Raw genomic sequence first — 26187 nt, 5'->3', positions numbered from 1 at the left:
TATGTCCCACCTACGTATGGAATAATGCAGTTCCTGGTTTTTTCTGATTTACTTATTTCGCTTCGTATCATGTTATCTAGATCCCACCATTTTGCTGTAAATGTTCCGATGTCATCATTTCTTATGGCTGAGTAGTATTCCATAGTGTATATGTGCCACATCTTCTTTATCCAGTCATCTATTGACGGGCTTTTTGGTTGTTTCCATGTCCTGGCCACTGTGAACAATGCTGCAATAAACATGGGGCTGCATGTGTCTTTACGTATCAATGTTCCTGAGTTTTGGGGGTATATACCCAGTAGAGGGATTGCTGGGTCATAAGGTAGTTCTATTTTCAGTTTTTTGAGGAACCACCATACTTTCTTCCATAATGGTTGCACTACTTTACATTCCCACCAACAGTGTATGAGGGTTCCTTTTTCTCCACAGCCTCTCCAACATTTGCTATTACCTGTCTTGTTAATAATAGCTAATCGAACAGGTGTGAGGTGGTATCTCATTGCCGTTTTGATTTGCATTTCTCTAATAGCTAAAGAAGATGAGCATCTTTTCATATATCTGTTGGCCATTTGTATTTCTTCCTGGGAGAAGTGTCTGTTCATATCCTCTTCCCATTTTTTTTATGGGATTGTTTGTTTGTTGTTGAGTTTTATGAGTTCTTTGTATATTTTGGATATTAGGCCCTTATCTGAGCTGTTGTTTGAAAATATCATTTCCCATTTAGTTGGCTTTCTGTTTATTTTGTTATCAGTTTCTCTTGCTGAGCAAAAACTTCTTAGTCTGATGTAGTCCTATTCATTAATTTTTGCCTTCACTTCTCTTGCCATTGGAGTCAAATTCATAAAATGCTCTTTAAAACCCAGGTCCATGAGTTGAGTACCTATGTCTTCTTCTATGTACTTAATTGTTTCAGGTCTTATGTTTAGATCTTTGATCCATTTTGAGTTAATTTTAGTACAGGGGGACAAACTGTAGTCCAGTTTCATTCTTTTGCATGTGGCTTTCCAGTTTTTCCAGCACCATTTATTGAAGAGGCTTTCTTTTCTCCATTGTGTGTTGTTGGCCCCTTTATCAAAAATTATTTGACTATATATTTGTGGTTTTATTTCTGGACTTTCTATTCTGTTCCATTGGTCTGAGTGTCTATTTTTCTGCCAATACCATGCTGTTTTGATTGTCGTGGCCCTATAATATAGTTTGAAGTCAGGTATTGTAATGCCCCCAGCTTCATTCTTTTTCTTTAGGATTGCTTTGGCTATTCGGGGTTTTTTATAGTTCCATATAAATCTGATGATTTTTTGCTCTATTTCTCTAAAAAACGTCATTGGAAGTTTGATGGGAATTGCATTGAATTTATATATTGCTTTGGGTAATATAGCCATCTTGATTATATTTATTCTTCCTAGCCAAGAACAAGGTATATTCTTCCATCTCATTATATCTTTTTCAATTTCCCTTAACAATGGTTTATAGTTTTCATTATATAAGTCCTTTACATTCTTTGTTATGTTTATTCCTAAGTATTTTATTTTTTTTGTTGCAATCGTGAAGGGGATTATTCTTTTGAGTTCCTTCTCAGTTGTTTCATTGTTGGCATATAGAAAGGCTATTGACTTCTGAATGTTAATTTTGTATCCTGCGACCTTACTGTATTGGCTTATTGTTTCTAGTAGTCTTTTTGTGGATTCTTTGGGGTTTTCGATGTATAGGATCATATCATCTGCAAAAAGTGATACTTTTACTTCTTCTTTTCCGATATGGATGCCTTTTATTTCTTTGTCTTGTCTGATTGCTGTGGCGAGAACCTCTAGTACCACATTAAATAAGAGTGGAGAGAGTGGACAACCCTGTCTTGTTCCTGATTTAAGGGGGAAAGCCTTCAGTTTAGTGCCATTTAATATGATGTTAGCTGATGGTTTATCATATATGGCCTTTATCATGTTGAGATATTTTCCTTCTATACCCATTTTGTTGAGAGTCTTAAACATAAAATTGTGTTGTATTTTATCGAAAGCCTTTTCTGCATCTATTGATAAGATCATGTGGTTTTTGTTCTTTGTTTTGTTGATATGGTGTATTACGTTAACCGTTTTACGTATGTTGAACCATCCTTGAGATTCTGGGATGAATCCCACTTGATCATGATGTATTATTTTTTTAATATGTTGTTGTATTCGATTTGCTAGTATTTTGTTTAGTATTTTAGCATGTGTATTCATTAGAGATATTGGTCTGTAGTTTTCTTTTTTTGTGCCATCCTTGCCTGGTTTTGGTATGAGGGTTATGTTGGCCTCATAAAATGTGTTTGGAAGTATTGCTTCTTCTTCAATTTTTTGGAAGACTTTGAGTAGAATAGGAACCAAGTCTTCTTTGAATGTTTAATAAAATTCGCTGGTCTAGCCGTCAGGGCCTGGACTTTTATTTTTGGGGAGGTTTTTAATGGTTTTTTCTATTTCTTCTCTACTGATAGGTCTGTTTAGGCTTTCTGCTTCTTCTTGACTCAGTCTAGGAAGGTTGTATTTTTCTAGGAATTTATCCATTTTTTCTAGGTTGTTGAATTTAGTGGCATAAAGTTTTTCATAGTATTCTACAATAATTCTTTGTATATCTATGGTGTCCGTGGTGATTTCTCCTCTTTCATTTTGGATTTTGTTTATATGAGTTCTTTCTCTTTTTTCCTTGGTAAGTCTTGCCAAGGGTTTGTCAATTTTATTGATCTTTTCAAAAAACCAGCTCCTTGTTCTATTAATTTTTTTTATAGTTTTTCTGTTCTCTAATTCATTTATTTCTGCTCTGATTTTTATTATCTCCTTTCTTCGGCTGCTTTTGGGTTGTCTTTGTTCTTCTTTTTCTAGTTCCTTAAGGTGGGAAGTTAAGTGGTTCACTTGGGCTCTCTCTTGTTTGTTCATATATGCCTGAAGTGATATGAACTTCCCTCTTATCACTGCTTTTGCTGCATCCCATAGATTCTGATATGTCGTATTGTCATTTTCATTAGTCTGTATAAATCTTTTGATCTCTGCACTTATTTCTTCTTTGACCCATTCATTTTTTAAAAGTATGTTGTTTAGTTTCCACATTTTTGTGGGATTTTTTTCCTCTTTTTTGCAGTTGAATTCTAGTTTCAAGGCTTTATGATCAGAAAATATGCTTGGTACAACTTCAATTTTTCTGAATTTGCTGATGTTGTTTTTGTGGCCCAACATATGGTCAATTATTGAGAATGATCCATGTACACTGGAGAAAAATGTATACTCAGTCACTTTGGGATGAAATGTCCTGTAGATGTCTATCATATCCAGGTGCTCTAGTGTTTTGTTTAAGGCCACTATGTCTTTGTTGATTCTCTGTTTGGATGACCGATCTAGAGCCGTCAGCGGTGTATTGAGGTCTCCAAGTATGATTGTATTTTTGTCAGTTTTTGTTTTAAGGTCAATAAGTAGCTGTCTTATATATTTTGGTGCTCCTTGGTTTGGTGCATATATATTAAGAATTGTTATGTCTTCTTGATTCAGTGTCACCTTAGCCATTATGAAATGGCCATTTTTATCTCTGAGTACTTTTCCTGTCTTGTAGTCAGCATTATCCGATATGAGTATTGCTACACCTGCTTTTTCTTGGATGTTATTTGCTTGGAGTATTGTTTTCCAGCCTTTCACTTTGAATTTGTTTTTATCCTTGTTACTTAGATGAGTTTCCTGTAGGCAGCATATAGTTGGATTTTCTTTTTTAATCCATTCTGCTACTCTGTGCCTTTTTATTGGTGAGTTTAATCCGTTTACATTTAGTGTAATTATTGATACTTGTGAGTTCCCTATTGCCATTTTATATCTTGCTTTCTGTTAGTTTTGTGTCTTGTTTGATCCTTCTCTTTCGTTTTTCTATCTTTTGTTTTTATTTGGTTGTATTCCATACATCTTTCCTCTGTTGCTATCTTTTTTATCTCATGTGCTTCTGTGGTGGTTTTTTCAATGGTGGTTACCTTTGAGTAATGAAAAGGGTCCCTACCCTGTTCATTGTAGCAAACTATTTTGTGAGTACTTTTGCACTCCATCGTCCTTTGCTACTGTTAATCTCCATTTTCTCCCCCTCTTTCTTTTTGTTGTTGTCACAGTTTAAATTTGGTTGAATTGTGTTCTTCTTGGAGCTTTTACTTGTGGCTCTGTTTTTTTTTTGTTCTTTGTATCTGATTGGAGAACCCCCTTTAGTAATTCCTGGAGTGGGGGTTTTCTGATGATAAATTCCCTCATCTTTTCTGTATCTGTGAATGTTTTTATTTCTCCTTCATATTTGAAGGATAGCTTTGATGGGTATAGTATTCGTGGCTGAAAGTTTCTCTCTTTCAGGACTTTAAATATTGGGGTCCACTCTCTTCTAGCTTGTAGAGTTTCTGCTGAGAAATCTGATGATAATCTAATGGGCCTTCCTTTATATGTTGTATTCTTCTTTTCCCTGGCTGCCTTGAGATTTTTTTCTTTGCTGTTGGTTTGTGTCAATTTCATTATGATATGCCTTGGAGTAGGTTTGTTGGGGTTAAGAAAACTCGGTGTTCTGTTTGCTTCTTGAATTTGAGGCTTTAGTTCTTTCCACAGGCTTGGGAAGTTCTCATCTATTATTTGTTTGAGTATGTTCTCCATTCCATTTTCTCTCTCTTCTCCCTCTGATATACCTATTATTCTTATGTTATTCTTTTTGATGGAGTCAGATAATTCTTGTAGGGCTATCTCATTTTTTTTAATTTTTGAGTCTCTTTCTTCTTCTCTCTGTTGTGCCTCAAGTTGCTTGTCTTCTATTTCACTAATCCTCTCTTCTATCTGACCTGTTCTATTAGCTAAGCTTGTTACTTCGTTTTTCAGCTCGTGAATTGAGTTTTTCATCTCTGTTTGATTTGTTTTTATAGTTTCCATTTCTTTGGACATATATTCTTTGTGTTCATTGAGTTGTTTTCTGAGCTCCCTAAATTGCCTTTCTGTGTTTTCTTGTATATCTCGGAGGATTTTTAGGATTTCTATCTTGAATTCTCTGTCATTTAGCTCCAAGGTTTCCAATATATTAAATTTTTTCTCCATAGATTTTTCCTCATCTAGCTGTGTTACCTCTCTTTCTTTTGTATCCATGATATTCGATTTTCTCTTCCTTAATGGCATCTGAGGGTGGTTTTGTTGATAGTATTAATGAGATTTAATAAAGAATAAAAAGTTAAAAAAAATAAAAAATCAAAAAAGTTTTTTTTTTTAAAAAAAATTAATAATGAAATAAAGAAAAATAAAATAATAATTTTTAAAAAAAGGAAATTATTCCCCCCCTCCTTTTTTCCTCTCCTCTCCCCTTTTTCTTGAGAAAATCTTGTGGTGAACTGTGAATTATAACAAACAATGCCTGTGATGGAGGTCCTGAATTGGGGAAAAGAAATAAAGGGGCAAAAAAAAAAAAAAGAAAAAAAAAGGAAAAAAAAAAAGGGGGGGCGGTATGGACCCACAAAAAGCAAATAAGGAAAAAATTTGGGTCAAGAATAAAATGATTTGCTTTTAGGTGTTGGTGTTGTCTAAGAGTTATGATGAGAGGAATAAGAGAACAGAAAAATGGGGGGACAAATTAAAAAAATACTATTGTATTTAGTGGAACAAGAACTAGATAAAATGGAGAGCCAGGGATGCGAGCACTGCTAGTGAGTTAAAAAGGTGAAGTAAAAAACCCCCAAAATGCCACAAACATAAGTTTGAGTCCCAGATAAGATAATTTGTTTGTTATTGAGGTTTGAATGAGAGGAGATGTAAAGGAGAAAGGAAGAAACTAATATAGAGGGAGAAAAGAAAGAGAGAGAGAGAAAAAAAGAGGGAACCAGTAAAAGAAGAAAAAAGAAAGGAGAGAGAGAGAGTTAAGGGTTTTGGAGTGCAACCCTCATAGAGAGAAAGGAAAAGGAGAAAAAAGATAATGGGAGATGTAACACTTATGGGTAGTGTAGTTCAAGGAGAGGAGAGAGTAAGACCGGCAGAGAGTTAATTGGCCAAATTGGAGGAGGAAAAAAAGTATCAAGAATGAAGATAAGAGAAACAAACAAACAAATATAATAAAATGGGATAGGTTATAAAGTCTGCAGATTATTCTTGATTTTGAGAGGTTATCTTCTTGTTTTTTCTTTTCTCTCCCTCTTCCTGGTCGGTGACTCTTTACCCCAGGTTCTGCCCCTTTGGCACGCTCAGGTAGAGGTTTGCAGTTGATAAGTCTCTATGGCAATGTCATGTATTGTGCTTTAGTCTCGTTGGGAGTCAAGGCTCATTAGCTTTCATAGGCTCCGACAGTGAGAGAGTCCGTGTTCCTGGAGCCTTTCTCCTAGTGTTTCCTTCCTCAATTAGTAGCCTGATAATCCAGCTATGGGGTTGTTGCTGCCTCTGCCTTGATAGTAAGAGGTTCAAAGAGCTGGCAACTCCCCACTCTATTTCCACTCAGCACAGGGCTCTGGGTAAGGCTCAGTCAGTCAGAGCTGCTAGCATAATCAGGCGGGCTTTCTGCCCACTCAAAGACCTCTGGCTCTGCCACTCTGTCCGGTAACACAGGCGGACACCCACTTCCGGGGCGCTTGGAGGAAACTCTCATTCACTATCTGCGCGCGCAGACCAGGATATCCGGCCAGTAGTCTCACGCTCTGAGTGAAATCCCCAACCGCATGGAAATTTGCAGTGCTGGAATTCGCTCTCGCTCCGTCCCCGTGCGCGGCTTTTGCAAGGCGCTGGGGCGGCCCGAGATTCCGCTTTTGCCCACACAAAGGCCCCTGACTCTGCCCCTCTGTGCGATAACACGGGCGCGCCCTGCCGAGGCACTCGGAGGAATCACTCACTACCTATCTGTGCGTGCACACCAGGATATGAGGCCGGCCCCGTTTCCCTGAGTGAAACCCTCACCAGCACGGAAAATTTCCACCGTTGGAATTAGTTCTCGCTCCCTCCCGTGCGCGGCTTTCCCAGGGCGCTGGGGCTGCCCAGAGATTCTGCTTTTGGCCCACCGAAAGGCCTCTGACCCTGCCTCTCTGTGGGGCAACACGGACACCCACTTCTGGGGCTTAGGAAGAGATCTCTCGCCCACTAACTGCGCACCAACCAGGAGAACGGGTAAAATGGCTGCCCCGCTTGTCTTTCTTTGTTTGGGTTTGGCGCGAGTGTTAGCTTGTATTGCCCGGCTTGCCACAGGAACAGTTTTTCCTCCTCTAGGATCTCCGTGCCACAGCCCGGTTCGGCCTTTTGTGCACGGCCTGGATGTATTCACCCCCTTTGCCCGCCTCAGTTTCTATATTCACAGTTACCAGAGAAAGCCGCCCTGTTTAGGTTAGTGAGGAAGGCGGAGCATTTCTTACTCCCTATTTCCTTCAGGATTTGGTTATATATTTAGCCAATTTTTCACTCGACCATACCTTCGGGTGTATTGTGAAGCATCTGGAGGCTCCAAGTATAGGTTTTTCTGTTTCTGGTTGAAGATCTTGTTGAGTTTTGGGGGAGATTTATCGGTATCGCTTCCTACTCCGCCATTACTCTGACGTCATCCCCTTACTTACCTTTTTAAAGGCACTATCTCCAATTATAGAGTGGGGGAAAAGGAGGTTTACAGTTGTTTGCATGGAACAATAAAACATTAATTAATAAAATAATACTAAAATGAACTCTGTTGTGCATACTCACAACTGTAAACCTATTTTTGCCCCACCCTGTATGGTCACATTCTGAATTTGGTCATTGTCCTATTGAACCTAAAGGTTAGAACTTCAACATATAAATTCTGGGGAGCAGGGGACACAGTTTAGCCCATAATAGCCATCTTGTTGCATTCTTATTATGTCTAATATTTTTTAGCTCCCTATTGCTGTTAAGATCAAATTAAATATTTTGACATAGTAGTTCATGAGGTACTGTATAATACAGCTTTTTTAGTCTTTATAGCATCATTTCATACTTTTTTTCTGACTTATGTATTATGTTTTAACCATTCTGAACTTTTTTCTGTACCTTGATCATTTTGTTCTCTCTTTTGTATATGCTATTTCCTGAGAAAACTCTTTCTTCCCCTCTTCATATAGTCAACTCTTCTTTTGGATGCTGTAGTTTTCTGTTAATCTTTACTCTTGGAAATACTGAGAAGTGCCTCACAGAATTCCCTGGGTTCCATATATAGTCCACTTTGCCTCCATTATGTGTAGCAACATGATTTCCTGTTGGTAATCAAGACTGACCAATTCATTCATAGGTACTCCCCTCCTCTCTTTTCTTGCCTGTTGGTTCAGTACCATAAATAAATAGTTCAAAATGGCCAGGTGGGAGTTTTGTCTTCCAAATCAGTAAAACCATGGTTTTGTTATCTGGTGGAACCTTGTGGAGACTGAGTAGTCACTCCCACTTCTACCCCTTGATTCCCATACCCATGTATTCTGGCTATGAAGAATACAGCATCACACAATGGTCTCTTGATTCAAAATATACTACACACAAAAATTAGAAGATATTTTATTGCTTCATATTCATTTTGAAATATCCCCTAATTTCAGGGTGTTGTCTTTCAGTGAGCACCATAAGGCAGTTATGCCATTCTGCTCTTCAGCCATGCTATTAAGCTTGACATTTCTGGGTGATGGGATATATGGTAAGATCAGTTGATTCAGTGGGCCTCGGCCCATTTATTTCCTTTGTTGTGAAATCACTTCCTTGATCAGATGCAGTATTCTGCTGAATTCCATGATGGTGGGTGCCATTTTAGGGATTCATAGATGGTAATGCTGGTGGAAGCATTATGGGCAAAGAAGGCAAATCTGTATCTAGAATATGTATTTGTTCCATTGAGGAAATATATCTTCCCCCTCAATAATGGAAGAAATCAAGAGTAATGAATCTAAGGTGGTGGACTGTCTTGCTGGGGAGTGGTGCTTTTGGGGCATTTAATATTGATCTTTGCTGTTGGCAGATTAGGCACTCACTAATATGATTAACCTGGCCATCTTTGGTAAGAGGAAGTTCATGTTGTTGAGCTCCTGCATAGGCACCTTCCTTGCCACCATGGCTACTTTGTTCAAGGGTCTATTGTGGAAGTACTGAGGTGGCTGGGAAAGGAGTCTACTTGGCATCCACAGAGCATGTCATTTTGTCCACCAGATTATTTTTTTAATTTATTTATTTTTATTTAGACAATTAAATTTAACAGGGTGACATTGGTCAACTAGAGTACATAGATTTAAAGAAACATCTCCACATCGTTTAGACAGTTGATTATGCTGTATACCCATCACCCAAAGTCAAATCATCCTCTGTCACCTTATATTTCTCTTTATGCCCCTTCCCTCCCCTAGCCCCTCCCTCTCCTCTCTTTCTCTCCCCCCACTGCCTCGCTCTCTTCCCTTCCCCTCCCCCTGGTAACCACTGCACTCTTATCTATGTCCATAAGTCTCAATTTTGTGCCCCACCTATGTATGGAATCATAGTTTTTAGCTTTTTCTGATTTACTTATTTCACTCAGTATAATGTTATCAAGGTCCATCCATGTTGTCATAAATTATCCTATGGCATTATTTCTTATGGCTGAGTAGTATTCCATTGTATATTATATACCACATCTTCTTTATCTAATCTTCTATTGAAGGGCATTTCAGTTGTTTCCATGTCTTGGCCACCGTGAACAATGCTGCGATGAATATAGTGGTGCATGTGTCTTTATGTGCCAATGTTTTTGAGTTTTGGGGCATATACCCAGTAGAGGGATTGCTGGGTCATATGGTAGTCCTAATCTTAATTTTTTGAGGAACCACTATACTTTCTTCCATAATGGTTTTACTAATTTACATTCCCACCAACAATGAATGAGGGTTCCTTTTTCTCCACAGCCTCTCCAACACTTATTATTATCTGTCTTGTTGGTAATAGTTAATCCAACAGGATATTTCATCCCAAAACATCAGAGTATACATTTTTCTTCAGTGTACATGGAACATTCTCAAGAACAGACCATATGCTGGGCCACAAAACTAACATCAACAAATGCAGAAAGATTGAAATTATACCAAGCATATTCTTTGACCATAAGGCTTTGAAACTAGAATTCAGCTGCAGAAAAGAAGTAAACAAACCTACAAAAATGTGGAAGTTAAACAACATATTTCTAAAAATATGACTGGGTCAAAGAAGAAATAAAAGAGATCAAAAGATATATATAGACAAACAAAAATGACAATGACATATCAGAATCTCTGGGATCCAGCAAAAAGCAGCAATAAAAGGGAAGTTCATATCATTACAGGCTTATATGAAAAAATAAGAGAGAACCCAAGTAAACAACTTAACATCACTTCTTTTTTTTTTTAAATTTAGACAATTAAATTTAACAGGGTGATATTGGTCAACCAGAGTACATAGATTTAGAGAAACATCTCCACATCATTTGGACAGTCGATTGTGTTGTATACCCAATACCCAAAGTCAGATCATCTGTCACCCTATATTTTGTTTCTCTTTCCCCCATTCCCTCTCTCTCCACTATTCCCTCCCCCCTGGTAACCACATCACATCTTAAGGAACTAGAAAAAGAAGAACAAAGGCAAAAACCAGCAGAAGAAAGGAAATAATGAAAATTAGAGCAGAAATAAATGAAATAGAGAACAGAAAAACTATAGAAAAAATTAATACACCTGATTATTAAGAGTCTTCTCTACAGTGGATGTCTTTGATAGGCATTCACATAAAATACAAATATAAATATTTTCAAAGTTTATGCTGATTAAGAGATCCATCCACATACCTCTTCCTAGCTTTCCTTGTCACCGTCTCCCAATCATGTTTCTTCCAAGTCTCTGACTATTCTGCTAGACATTAGAAACTGGTTATGAATGAGTCTAAATCTGTACTGCTAGTTATCCCTCATTCTAAAATGTGGACAGCCAAATGAACTCTTCAAAGTTCTTCCTAAATGAAAGATCAAAATAAATAAAACACCTCAATAATACTGGAGAAAATAGCAATGCATATCCTATATCTTAATGAAGGAGAAATTTCTTAGAAAAGCAATGGAAGAATTAATAAAGGAAAGAATTGTTTTAAAGTAGAAATCTTTGAGGTATTGTCGCGGTCCAGCCACGACAAGTCTGTTACGGGATCCTTGAACAGGAAAAGGTATGGAATTAAATAACTGATAGAATTAAAGATATATACATAAAGATGGGTTTGGGAGGACAGCACAGCGAACAGCCTCTTCTGTTCCTAAGCCAGTGCCATGGCAGCTCCCAGAAGCGCATCTGTTTTTATTCAGGGAAAAAACGTGGTCCATTAGCAATTCAGTTGTTTCCAAGACAACTCAAAGACAACCCCCACCATACCATTTTGATCTAACTTTACATCAATAAGAAGCTATCTTCCAGCCTCCTCCAGAGAACATGGGTGGGACAAGCGAGAATCAGGTATAGCTCTTTGTTAACTGGGCTGGTAAGGTGGGGGGTTAGGCCCAGCATCTCTGTCCCCTGGATATCCAGATTGTAAAAACACCCTGTTTATATTTCGGTCCCCAACAAGGTATAAAAAATATCAAGATTACTAGCAACCATAAATTATTGTCAGTGATTTACAAAATTCTGATAAAAACATTGAAAACATTAAGACCTAGTAAAATTATATTAAGAGGGTATTGACATCTCAAAAGAAAATATAAAAAACAAATGGATATGTTAAATTATATTCAATTTTTATAATCCTTTTAAAAAAAACAAATTTAAGCACCAGTCCATTAAATTAGTCAAGACTAATAGTAATACATTTCAGAAGTTATTTTTGATAAGGATACTGTAAAGTTTTTCTCATATTGCTGATGGAATTAAAAACTGGTATAATTCTGAAATTTTGCAATATATATGGAATCCTTCAAAAATGGTGGTTTTCTGTGGACACAATGCAATATACAGGTGATGTATCATAGGATTGTATACTTGAAACCTATATAATTTTATTAACCAATGTCACTCGAATAATTTAATAAAAATAATAATAGTGGTTTTCCATTATTTGACTTCTAAGAATCCACTTTAAGGAAAAATAAGAGACCTAGGAAAAAAGCTTTCTTCACAAGGATGCTCATTATATAAGTTAGGGTTAAAGTAGGTTTACAGTTATTTGTATGGAAAATAATACAATAATTAATAAATAATAAAAGAATATACTCTGTTTTGGACACTCAGAACCGTAAACCTACTTTTGCCCCATCCTCTAGTATTTTTAGCAGATAATTTTAACTGTTCTTTTAAAAGTTTAAAGGAGCCTGACCAGGCAGTGGTGCAGTGGATAGATCATTGACTTGGGATGCTGAGGACCCAGGTTTGAAACCCCGAGGTCACTGGCTTGAGTGCGGGCTCACCGGCTTGAGTGCGGGCTCACTGACTTGATTGAGTGTGGGATCATAGACATGACCCTTGGTCGCTGGCTTGAGCCCAAAGGTCTCTGGCTTGAAGCCCAAGGTCTCTGGTTTGAGTCCAAGGTCGCTGGCTTGAACAAGGGGTCATTTGCTCTGCTGTAGCCTCCTGTCAAGGCACATATGATGAGAAAGTAATCAATGGGCCCTGGCCAGCTGACTTAGTGGTAGAGTATTGGCCTGGTGTGTGGATGTCCCGGGTTTGATTTCTGGTTAGGGCACACAGAAGTGACCATCAGCTTCTCTGCCCCTTCACCTCCCCCTTCTCTCTCTCTCTCTCTCTCTACTTCTCTCCTACAGCCATGGCTCAGTTGATTCGAGTACATCAGCCCAGGTGCTGAGGATGGCTCTGTGGAGCATCCACCTCAGGTGCCAAAAATAGCTCAGTTGCAAGCATGGACCCAGATGGGCAGAGCATCGACCCAAAACGGGGGTTGCTGGGTGGATCCCGGTCCAGGCACATATGGGAGTCTGTCTGTCTCTCTCCCCTCCTTTCACTTGGAAAATAAAAATAAAAAAGAAAGAAAGCAATCAGTGAACACCTAAGGTGCCACAACTATGAGTTGAAGTTCCTCATCTCTTTCCCTCCTATGTCTCTGTCATACAAAAAAAAAAAAAAAAGGAGGGTTAAGGAAAATATCTCCTGAGAGTACTGGAACTTGGAATTTATTTTACAATTAGAAATAAGAAAATAAGGTTATATTCTATTGAATAACTTAAACTGACTTCTATAATGTAAAACTCAGTCACAATATATATAACATGGATTTCATGGAAAAATGGATTCTGAAATCTAGACCCAATAGATTTTTACAGGAACTCTTAGGTTGACTACTGATGAAGATATCATAAACGTATAAGTAAATTTGTGTACATATTAGTAGAAGAATAGAAAAGAAAAAAGGTATCTAGGGAAAGGAAGGGAAAGAAGGTATATTGAAATGTTGGTAAGGGAATAAAAGACAAATTTACTACTTTGAAAATAAAATTTCATGTATTTTTAGTCTGATATTTTTAGCCATGAATAATGTTTTATATTTAAATGATTTCATATATTTTACAAACACTTGATGTTATTGCATTCTTACAACTTTGTGAAAAAGGCTTTTGTATTTCCAGTTTACAGATGAAGAAATGGTAGTTTTAGAAAGATTAAACAGCTAACCTGAATATTTATAGTTTGTAAAGCACAAATCTCAAATCAGTCATATATGTAGTGATTAAGAGCACGGGTTTGGAGCCAGGCTTCCTGGGTACAAATTCTGACTCGACCAGTTCCATCTAAGCCAGGGTCCCCAAACTACAGCCCGCGGGCCACATGCGGCCCCCTGAGGCCATTTATCCCGCCCCCGCCGCATTTCCAGAAGGGGTACCTCTTTCATTGGTGGTCAGTGAGAGGAGCATAGGATGCATCACAAAGCACAGCGTTGCTCACATACAGTACTACTTCCAGTGCTGCGGAATGCACGCGTCATGTCTCCGGAAGTGCATCATATCATTTGTTACGGCTAGCAGTGACAAATATGGAACTGGATATTAACCATCTCATTAGCCAAAAGCAGGCCCATAGTTCCCATTGAAATACTGGTCAGTTTGTTGATTTAAATTTACTTGTTTTTTATTTTAAATATTGTATTTGTTCCCATTTTGTTTTTTTACTTTAAAATAAGATATGTGCAGTGTGCATAGGGCTTTGTTCATAGTTTTTTTTATAGTCTGACCCTCCAACAGTCTGAGGGACAGTGAACTGGCCCCCTGTGTAAAAAGTTTGGGGACCCCTGATCTAAGCCTTACTGTCCTTATAAGTAAATGGAAAAAATGATAATGTCTATTTGATACAATTGTTGTGACAATTAAATGAGTTATTCCAATCCAAGCACAGAACATTTTGGCATATTGAGAAATAAAATACTGCCTTGCCAGGCGACGGTGCAGTGGATAGAGCTTTGGACTAGGATGCGGAGGACCCTGTTTCGAAACCCCAAGGTCTCCAGCTTGAGCATAGGCTCATCTGGTTTGAACAAGCTCACTAGCTTGAGCCCAAGGTTGCTGGCTTGAGCAAGGGTTCACTTGGTCTGCTGTAGCCGCCTTCCTCTCCCCAGCCCCCTGGTCAAGGCACATATGAGAAGGCAATCAATGAACAACTAAGGTGCCACAATGAAGAATTGATGCTTCTCATCTCTTTCCCTTCTTGTCTGTCACTATCTGTCCCTCTCTCTGTCTCTGTCTCTGTCACACACACACACAAAAAGAAAATACTGCCTGACCAGTGATGGTACAGTAGATAGAGTGTTGACCTGGGATGCTGAAAAGACAGGTTCGAAACCCCGAGGTCACTGGCTTGAGTGTGGGCTCACCAGCTTGAGCGCGGGCTCACTAGCTTGAGCATGGGGTCGCCGGCTTGAGTGTGGGATCATTGAAATAATACCATGGTCGCTGACATAAGCACAAAGGTTGCTGGCTTGTTGGCTAGAAGCCCAAGGTCACTGACTTGAAGGCAAGACCACTGGCTTGAGCAAGGGATCACTGGCCCCAGCCAAGGCACGTATGAGAAGCAATCAATGAACAACTAAAGTGATGTAACTAGGAGTTGATGCTTCTCATCTCTCTCCCTCCCTCTTTCTCTCTCTCTCTAAAAAATATAAATAAAGAAAGAAAGAAAGAAAAGAAAAAGAAGAAGAGAAATATATCCACCATTACACAGGTATCTTGTAACTGGAATTGATAGTTGTATAACATTTTATACTTTACATAATATATATACATATATATAATAGTATTTGATCCTTTTAGTCAGCTCTTGAGTTAGGTGGGGCAGTTATATTTTGTGATTGATGATTATTTATTATGAAATAATTTGCTCAAATTCAGATAGCTTTAAAATGACTAAGATAAATAATGTAGATCTTTTGATCTCAAATCAGTGTTTCTTTTATGACTGCATTTCAATTAATTGCAAAATAAGACAATGTATAAATTTATTGTTTCTAAGTGTAATAAAGTTAACTTTTGGCAAAATACTTTGAGGATTAACATTTTTATTTTATCTGAATATGAAAAGTTATTTTTTGATGAGTAGAGATAAGATTGTTGCCTTGGATATTAACAGCCATGTTCTAGACTTGATGCCTTGAAATCTTGTGAGAAAAAATTATAAATGATAATTATTAATGTTTGTACATATAAATTTTTTTTAACAGCTACATCCTCATCTGCGGTTTCTGCACACTCCCCATCGGTTATTGTAGCTGTTGTGGAAGGAAGAGGACTTGCCAGAGGTGAAATAGGAATGGCAAGTATTGATTTGAAAAGCCCACAAATTACATTATCTCAGTTTGCAGACAATACAACGTATGCAAAGGTAAGTATTTATAATCCTAGAAAATTATAGATCCTAGTGGGCATTAACCACATTTTCAAGTCAGTACTTTCCTAATTAGTTTACATTCTGGTGGAATACAGGTTATTCAATATTATAGTAATATTAGTCTGAATTAAAATAACATTGTATATTGTATAATATTTAGCATATTTAGTTCTAAAAATAGTGTTTTGCTGTTACTTAAACATTCCAAATTACTATTAATATTAGTTTCTAAAATTATTATCTTAGTTAAGTCCTAGGTTCATTTCAAAGATAATATATGTAATAATGCTATCTTTAAAGTGTTACTTCCAAAGAACTAACTGTATTTGAATTTTATTTTTGAGAGTTAAGGAAAACTGTTCTTTTAAATCAGTCATAATATAATCTCTTTTTGCCTTTACTTCCTATTACTCATTAATTTGGGCCACTGGTCTAGCATCATGGGAATTTGTGTGATTTAACAGGTAAAGGTAGTCTGTTCCTACTCTTTATATTCTAAAGTTATTTGACCCAATTATTATATATTTAAAAAGATTATATACTATTTTATTTTTAGTGGATTTTTTTATTGCTGTCTTTAATTCTCCTTTTTGGTTTTTCAGTATATAGGGTTCCTTTTTCTACCTAATAATAAATTTTTTAATATACCTAACAACCAAACTGATATTAATACTGCATATTACCTTGATTTGAGTATTTCACATTTTTATGCAGTTTAAAAAGAATAGGAAGGGCCCTGGCCGGTTGGCTCAGTGGTAGAGCGTCGGCCTAGCATGCTGAGGACCCGGGTTTGATTCCTGGCCCGGGCACACAGGAGAAGCGCCCATTTGCTTCTCCACCCCTCCGCCGCGCTTTCCTCTCTGTCTCTCTCTTCCCCTCCCGCAGCCAAGGCTCCAATGGAGCAAAGATGGCCCGGGCGCTGGGGATGGCTCTGTGGCCTCTGCCTCAGGCACTAGAGTGGCTCTGGTCGCAACATGGCGACGCCCAGGATGGGCGGAGCATCGCCCCCTGGTGGGCAGAGCATCGCCCCATGGTGGGCGTGCCGGGTGGCCAGTCGGGCGCATGCGGGAGTCTGTCTGACTGTCTCTCCCTGTTTCCAGCTTCAGAAAAATGAAAAAAAAAAAAAAATAGGAAACAAGTTTTTATAAAACAAGAATTAGTCAAGAGTAGTTCTAAGAAATGCACCCTATATTGTGAAAAGCATAAATCATAAAGCAGATGTTTCTCATCTTTTTGTTATTTTTCAACTTCTAAGCTCTATGGGTGAGGTCATATTGATTGTATCACCATAGTTACACTATTGAATGTTTTTCATAGAGATGGATAAAATGCTGATTAGAAGAACTTATTTTTAAAAATTTTATTTTAGGGATATGTACTCGATAAATTCAAATTGATTTTTGGGCTTAGAGCTGTTAAAAACGAATATGAGTAAAATTTAGCCTATGTTTATGAAAATAGTTTATGTTTGTAATTGTATAGGATATATATTTAATATACAACCATTAAAATACATTTTAATTGATATATACATATATAATTAAGACAGTTGTAATTTTATATCTCTATAAAGTATTTTAAGTACTTCTCTCTCAAAATGAAACTTTTTTGTTTTAGAAAATCCTAAGCTTACATTTAAGAAATTGATTATTTAAATGATTTTAGGTGATCACTAAACTCAAAATTTTATCACCTTTGGAAATAATAATGTCAAATACTGCTTGCATTGTGGGAAATTCAACTAAGTTGTTTACTCTGATCACAGAAAATTTCAAGGTAAGTGATTTTATTCTCATTAGTAACATTTGAGATCTTACTTTATTTAAAAACCATTTTGTAATGTTATTCTAAAAAATAATACTTTCAGTAACTTTACTGGGTGGGGCAAAAATAGGTTTACAGTTGTTTGTATGGAAAATAATACAATAATTAATAGATTATAATACTGGAATAAACTTGGTTTCACATACTCATGACTGTAAACCTACTTTTGCCCCACCCTGTATTTAGTATTCTAAAGTATGCACTAAATACCAGTTCTCATCTAATGAACTATTAATACATACAATAAAATGAAAGAGAATCCACTTATTTGACTTTGCAACCTTGACCTATTTTAAATAGAAGGAAAAATATTTTAGATAACAAGTGATTTCTTAGAGTATACAAGAGGCAGACCCTTAGAGAAAACGTGGATTTTTTGAAGTCTAGCTTCCTGGAAACTAGTTATTACGTTAACAGACTAATCGAAATTGAAGTTCTTGTTCTAGGGAGTAGCAGCTATTTTTCCTTTAAAGAATTTGATCTATATGACCGAATTGTTTCAGCTTTCCCTGTTAGTATCTATTGCCTCACTATAGCCTACTTTTAGCCTCCATCTTTGGGACTGTGACAGATAAATGCTCTGAACCTTAGGCAACCAGTGCAGTTCCCCACAGTAAGGCCCTTTCCACCACGTACCAGGCGTCCCCAAACTACGGTCCACGGGCTGCATGCGGGCCCCCTGAGGCCATTTATCCGTCCCCCGCCACACTTCTGGAAGGGGCACTTCTTTCATTGGTGGTCAGTGAGAGGAGCACTATATGTGGCGGCCCTCCAATGGTCTGAGAGACAGTGAACTGGCCCCCTGTGTAAAAAGTTTGGGGACCCCTGAATCTCATTCCTCTAGCAAATCTCCCTTTTTTGTGGAAGGGGGACTGTTGCTCTGAACCAAGTAGGCAGCATTGCATAATTACTGATGAGTGCAAAATATTTTCACAATAAGTATGTATACTGTATTTTGTTGTTTGTAGACTTATCTTTAACACTTTTGGGACCAAACTGAAATTAAGGGTCCAATAAGTTCTTTATTCTTATTATACAGCATCTGCAGTTATGTCAGATTTTTTTCTGGTGTTCTTAGAGATCTTATGTAGCTCAGCTATCTTTGATTTATTGTCAGAAATGGTCCTTCTTATAAATCTATTGTCTCCATTAGACAAGTCTCTTTATCTGTTGTTTCTTTCATCTATTATCCCTAGCTTATTTCTATTACCTTTATTAGTGTATACCTCTCCAACTTCAATTATTTTGTTTTAATTAAGCATTCTAAGTGTTTTGTTATAAATAACAAAAGTTCAACTTTTAAGTAAAGAAGGAAACTTGATTGGCTTATATAAGTGGGAAACCAAATAGTTGAATACATGCTATCTATACTTTCATCACCATCTTTTCTTTTCTTTTCTTTTCTTTTCTTTTCTTTTCTTTTCTTTTCTTTTCTTTTCTTTTCTTTTCTTTTCTTTTTTCTTTTCTTTTCTTTTCTTTTTTTCTTTTTTCTTTTCTTTTCTTTTCTTTTTCCTCCCTCCCTCCCTCCCTCCCTTCCTTTTTTCTTTCAACTGCTGATAGATTACCTCTATGAGGTTTATGAAGAAGATTGCTGATGCCTCCAGGTTAATTCATCTCAGCTAACCTAACTTCAGAGGAAAAAGAATTCATTTCTTCTAGTGTCCATATATGAATTCCAGGGAAGAACTCTGACTGGTTCTGCTTTGTTCATGTTCCCACATGTTAGGCTAATCATTTTTTTCTGGAGATAGAGATAATATAAGTGACTAATTCCAGGTCATGTGCTTTTTGTTGTGGGGCACAGAGTATTATAATCGCAGTCCTATCACAACTGTGTGGGATGTGGAATAGATGAGTTTTCCAAAGGCAAAAGCTACATATATTCACTAAACTTGAGGTTTAAGGCAATATAGCCTAGTGCTTAAGAATAGAAGAGTTGGGCTGTTCTGGATGCAAATACTGATTTTAAGTGACTTTGAACTAGTTAACTTAAAGCCTTTGAGCTTCAGTTTTTTCATCAGTAAAATAGGGACAATTCCAGTATCTATCTCTTAGAGAATCGAATGTTATATAGGACATTCATAAGTGACCTCATCAGTAGGTTACATTTGGGCAAGGTCCTGAAGGAAGTAAGGTAGTGAGTCATGGAAGTATTTGCAGTAAAAGTATTAATAGTAGAGAGGCCTGACCAGGCAGTGGTGCAGAAGATAGAGCATCAGACTGGTATGTGGAGGACCCAGGTTCAAACCCCCGAGGTCTCCAGCTTGAGCAAGGCTCACCAGCTTGAGCCCAAGGGTGCTGGCTTGAGCAGGGGGTCACTCAGTCTGCTGTAGCCCCCCCGGGTCAAGGCACATATGAGAAAGCAATTATTGAACAACTAAGATGTCACAACAAAGAATCGATGCTTCTCATCTCTCTCCCTTCCTGTCTGTCTATCCTTATTTGTCCCTCTCTCTCACTCTCTCTCTGTCTCTGTAAAAAAAAAAAAAAAAAAAAGTAGAGGGAAAAATCAATATTATTACCACACTTACCATTAAAGACCTTCATTAAATGAGAAGAAATATGAAGTGGAAGGAACATGGATTTTGTAAGTCAAAGATTATAAATTCAAGTTTTAGCTCTGCTGCAAATCAACTGTATGATACTAGAAAAGTGGCTTGACTTTTCAGAATTTTACTTATATAAAATTCTAGTTAATAAGACTTATGTCATAGAGTTATTATGAAGATTAAATGAAAACTTTTATTATTATTATATTTTCTTTTTTATTTAAGCTGGAAACGGGGAGAGACAGTCAGACAGACTCCCGCATGCGCCCGACCGGGATCCACCTGGCACGCCCACCAGGGGCGACGCTCTGCCCACCAGGGGGCGATGCTCGCCCCTCCTGGACGTCGCTCTGCCGTGACCAGAGCCACTCTAGCGCCTGAGGCAGAGGCCAAGGAGCCATCCCCAGCGCCCGGGCCATCTTTGCTCCAATGGAGCCCCGGCTGCGGGAGGGGAAGAGAGAGACAGAGAGGAAGAAGGGGGAGGGGGATGGAGAAGCAAATGGGCGCTTCTCCTATGTGCCTTGGTCGGGAATCGAACCCGGGTCCCCGCATGCCAGGCTGACGCTCTACTGCTGAGCCAACCGGCCAGGGCCTAAATGAAAACTTTTAAAACATTCTTGGCAAATAACAAGTTGTGTACGTACCTCTTTATAATTTATTCTTCAGCTTTTTTTTTTTTTTTTTGGTATTTTTCTGAAGCTGGAAACAGGGAGAGACAGTCAGACAGACTCCCGCATGTGCCTGACCGGGATCCACCCGGCAGGCCCACCAGGGGGCGATGCTCTGCCCACCAGGAGGCTATGCTCTGCCCCTCAGGGGCGTGGCTCTGTTGCGACCAGAGCCACTCCAGCGCCTGGGGCAGAGGCCAAGGAGCCATCCTCAGCGCCCGGGCCATCTTTGCTCCAATGGAGCCTTGGCTGCGGGAAGGGAAGAGAGAGACAGAGAGGAAGAAGAGGAGGAGGGGTGGAGAAGCAGATGGGCGCTTCTCCTGTGTGCCCTGGCTGGGAATCGAACCTGGGACTTCTGCACGCCAGGCCGACGCTCTACCACTGAGCCAACTGGCCAGGGCCGCCTTACAGCTTTTTAACAGTCCAGTGTTGCCTGACCTGTGGTGACACAGTGGATTAACATCGACCTGGAATGCTGAGGTCTCCGGTTCAAAGCCTTGGGCTGCCCAGTTAAGGCACATACAGGAAGCCACTACTCTGGGTTGATGCTTCCTGCTTCTCTTTACAGTTTCTCTCTCTCTCCCCCAAATCAATAAATAAATCCTAAAAAAAAGAGACCCATCCAGTGTTAAAATATCTTTTTTACCTATTTTTATTTAAAGTAGTATACTTTTTGCTTTATAACTCCATGCTATTTTTCTCTTTTTAAAATATTTCATTATAAAAAATTTATTAGTGATTTTTATTTATTTTAAATAAATTAAATTCACTTCATGTAGCTATCACTTCACAGATTTGATAGGTGGAATTGATGTTTTCATCTTCCTCAACCAGCACATTTTAAGGATCTATTCTTTCTCAATTACGATAGAATATATCAGGCTGATTGTAAAACCTGTATGATGATGTTTTTGTAGAGTAAACTTATAGAATGAAGAGATTCTTTTTTTTAAGAGATTCTTATGTTTATTTTTGTTATGGTTGCTAACATATTCAGTTAAATTTCATGTGAATATGATCTAAGAAGAGCTATAGGTTGTACTATAAATTACTTAACAAGACAGTTAATCATTATCTTTTTTTTGTAAATAAGAAAACTTTTAATGTAATTCTGGAAAACATTAAAAATGAACTTTAATATAATATGTAAGCTGTGTACAGACATGTGTTTAAGAAAATAGTTTTGGGCAAGTGCATGAAACAAAATTAATTTCAAAACTAAAATTTATTTTCAGAATGTAAATTTTACTACTGTCCAAAGGAAATACTTCAATGAAACTAAAGGATTAGAGTATATTGAACAATTATGCATTGCAGAATTCAGCACTGTCCTGATGGAGGTTCAGTCCAAGTAAGTTATGACTAAAGGAAAGTCATAAATGTTTAGTGAGTTTTACAAAAGCAAGGTTTTTTGCTTGTTTTGTTCTCTGCTATATTCTACCACCTAGAAAAGTGCCTGGATTATAATACAACTGAGTGATTATTGAAATAGTAAAATAGTTAACTAAAATTTACATGCAAAGCATTTCTTGCTAACTTAATTTATATATATAGAATATCTCCAAATCAGTCAGAATCTATTGTCCTAATGGTTGTTGCTTACTTTACTTTAGAATGAAAAGCTCAGTAGGTATAGTAAACTAAAATTTGAGTATACAAATGTGAAACACAGTTAAAATTGTGTTCCTACCCTGGCCAGTTGGCTCAGAGTTGGAGTGTCAACCCAGTGTGTGAATGTCCCAGGTTCGATTTCAGGTCAGGGGGCACATAGGAGAAGTGACCATCTGTTTCTCCACCCCTCCTCCCTTTTCTGTATCTCTCTCTTCCTCTCCCACAACCACGGCTCAGTTGGAACAAGTTGGCCCCAGGTGCTGAGAATGGCTCCATGGCCTCGCCTTAGGCACTTAGCTCAATTGCTGAACAATGGGACAATGCCCCCAGATGGGCAGAGCATTGCCCCATAGGGAGCTTACTGGGTGGATCCTGGTCAAGGCACATGCGGAGTCTGTCTCTATGCCTCCCCACTTCTCACTTAATAAAAATAAAAATAAATAAATAGTTTTCCTGTTACTTTATACCTTTACTCCTAAAAGATTCAACATGAGCTCTGGCCGGTTGGCTCAGTGGTAGAGCGTCGGCCTGGCGTGTGGAGGTCCCGGGTTCGATTCCTGGCCCGGGCACACAGGAGAAGCGTCCATCTGCTCCACCGCTCTCCCTCTCCTTTCTCTCTGTCTCTCTCTTTCCCTCCCACAGCCAAGGCTCCATTGGATCAAAAGATGGCCCGGGCGCTGGGGATGGCTCCTTGGCCTCTGCCCCAGGCGCTAGAGTGGCTCTGGTTGCAACAGAGCGATGCCCTGGATGGGCAGAGCATTGCCCCCTGGTGGGCATGCCGGGTGGATCCTGGTAGGCTGCATGCAGGAGTCTGTCTGACTGCCTGCCCGTTTCCAGCTTCAGAATAATACAAAAAAAAAAAGATTCAACATGAGACAGGAAATTTTGGAAAAGATATTTCTTAGAACATGCTAAATGAGTACTTTCTTTGAGCTAGTTTAGAGCACTTATTTACTCAGTAATCACAATGACTACCTTCACTGAGATCATAATGTACTTTTATGTATATTGGGACCTCCTGACTTTAACGTTAAAGCTTAGATTCTTTCAGCATTATTTGAACACTCAGAATGGTACATCAAAAATTGACACAAATTATCATTAAATGTTGACTTTAACATCTGATTTTTTGAACTCTGATAGCTCCTAAGTGCCAGATCTCAGAAATTATCTATTTTATCAAATTTTGTTTTATAGGTAATTTATATAGTTTTAAAAAAATCAGGAACACCTAGTGTACTTTTTTCCTTTGAATTTGAATAGTGCTAAGCAAATACTTATGATTTTCCAAATATTAAGGTTAAATACATGTTCCACTTTGTAGCAATACTTTTTTTATTCTGAAGATTTATAGTGATGTATCTTTGGTCACCTTACAGGTATTACTGCCTTGCAGCTGTTGCAGCTTTATTAAAATATGTTGAATTTATTCAAAATTCTGTTTATGCACCAAAATCGCTGAAGATTTGTTTCCAAGGTAGTGAACAGACAGCCATGATAGATTCATCATCAGCCCAAAACCTTGAATTAATAATTAATAATCAAGATTGTAGGTAAGGTCACCCATTTGTTCTTATGAAATGTATCAGTATATTATGCCAAACTTTTTATGAAGAGTTACTTTACATTATTTAAAATTAATTGATGGAGATTGATTGCCATTGTTGCTAAACTGTTCAGATGTTTCACCAAAATCAGGTTTTAAAGATACTTGTGGAAATGGCATAAGCATCCTAACAGTGTGAGAGAACTCCATTGTTTCTCCTCTTAAACTTAAAACAAATCAAACAACTATAACTTAACAAATGATTTCCTGTTAAACACACAAACATGCCTGAAAGATTAATACATTGGGACATCTGAAGCTGTACATCGTGGTGAAGCAGGATGGGGGAAGGACAGGGATGGTGGCTGCTGATGCATTTTGGAGCTTATGGCAATGCCAGCAAGAGCAATAGCAGAGGAGAAATCAGGTTTCACACTACCACCTGGAGCATAAGATGGGCAGAAGCTATTTCTTTTTGAGAAAAGTCATCTTCCTTTTTCATCTTCATTGTGGTAGAGCCAGGTAAAAGTGACTTGGAAGCTTCACACAGCACAGTGGTGCTGACAACCATTACTGGAAGGGAAGTGGAGCCACAAGATTGCTCCCAGCCTCCAACTTCCTGGCAGAGCCTGGTAAAGAAAGCTGGGAGGCATTAAACAACACAACAGAATGACAGCCATTACTGGAAATAGGAGGAGCCACAGGATGAGAGCTTACCCCCCACTCCACACTCCCAGGCAGAGCCTGGTAAAGAATTCTGAGACTTCCCAAGCAGTATAGCAAAAGGAAAATTCCCCACCCATCTACTTGCTAAATTGCTGAGAAAAAGATAGATGCTAAACAAGAAAAGAGTTTACTACCTTAATTGCCAAGGTAACTTGGGAACACACACACAAAAAAAGAAAAATGTTCATAAACTAAACCCAGTCATGGAATATAGTGATATAAATGACAGAGAATTCAACATTGCAGTTATAAAACCATAGGATTAGAATTCATTGAACAGTTATGCATAGCAAAATTCCTAATGGACAGTATACAAGAGAACATAGAAAGGCAGTTCAATGAGCTCAGGAATAAAATCAATTAACAAAAGAAATGCTTAATCAGAGGGATTGAAACTAAAATAAAGAACCAACCAGAAATTCTGGAGCTAAAGGACTCAATAAAGGAAATGAGGCCTCACCAGTGGTGGCAGAGTAGCTAGAGCATTGACCTGGGATGCTGAGATGTCCCAGGTTTGAAACTTTGAGATTGCTGGCTTGAGTGTATGATTAACATGGTCACTGGCTTGAGTGTAGGATTATCAACATGATCCCATGGTCGCTGGCTTGAGCAAGGGGTCACTGGATTGGCTGGAGCCCCCTAGTCAAGGCACATATGAGAAGCAATCAATGAACTAAAGTGCTGCAACTATGAATTCATGCTTCTCATCTCTCTCACTTCCTGTCTCTCTCTTGCAAAAAAAAAAAAAGAAGGGAGGGTGGGAGGGAAAGAGAGAGAGAGAGAGAGAATGAAAAAGAAAAAAGAAAGAAAGAAAGAGGAGAGACAAGATGGTGTTGGAGTAGGCGGACATACCAACTTCCACCTCCCAGAACCAAAGTGGATTACAAACTAATTTTAAGAACCATCATCTGGAAAAACCAACTTTGGACTAAACTAAGAGGACTCTTCAACCACGGAACACTGAAGAAGGCACACTGAGACTGGTAGGAAAAGGGGAAATGCGGAGAGGGCTGTCCAGCTCTCCAGAGCGAACGGTAGCTGGGAGAGACTTGTGTGGCAGGAAGTGAGTTTAGCAGAGAGGGGAGGGTCCTGAGTCCCAGGAACAAAGCCCCAGCCTGCAGCCCCAGAGCCTAGAAGAGGCGTATGGACAGTATTTAGCTGGAAACAAGACAGGATACTGTTTGTGAGAAAGAGACTGATTTCTCAGACCCAGGATTCTCCTTAAAGGGACCGTGCAGAAAACCTCTCTCACAACCACTCACCCGAGGCTCTGGGGGACAGGGAGAGAAGAGAGGACCAGAGTAGCAGGAAGAGAGTGTAATCTAGGAGGCACAGGGAGAAAGATTTTGAGAGACAGCCATCCTAACCTCTGGGATGAGTCACTCCCCAAATCTGAAGTGAATATTTCCCCTGGAAACAGCAATTCCAGCAAAGGGAAGCAGGACACCAGCCAAACAAGCTATCCCACGG

General features: G+C 38.5%; 1 protein-coding gene across 1 annotated transcript in view; it reads left to right on the top strand.

The window, feature by feature from the left end:
* Window positions 1–26187, top strand: part of MSH4 (mutS homolog 4) — a 99877-nt gene that overhangs the window by 8892 nt on the left and 64798 nt on the right. Inside the window, 4 exon segments of the mRNA XM_066264969.1 lie at window positions 15627–15787; window positions 17459–17569; window positions 22070–22185; window positions 23825–23998. Of these exon segments, the coding sequence (XP_066121066.1) occupies window positions 15627–15787; window positions 17459–17569; window positions 22070–22185; window positions 23825–23998 (562 nt within the window).

The sequence above is a fragment of the Saccopteryx bilineata genome, chromosome 3 (assembly GCF_036850765.1).
Source record: "Saccopteryx bilineata isolate mSacBil1 chromosome 3, mSacBil1_pri_phased_curated, whole genome shotgun sequence".
NCBI lineage: Eukaryota > Metazoa > Chordata > Mammalia > Chiroptera > Emballonuridae > Saccopteryx > Saccopteryx bilineata.
This window is presented reverse-complemented; position numbering and strand designations above follow the sequence as displayed.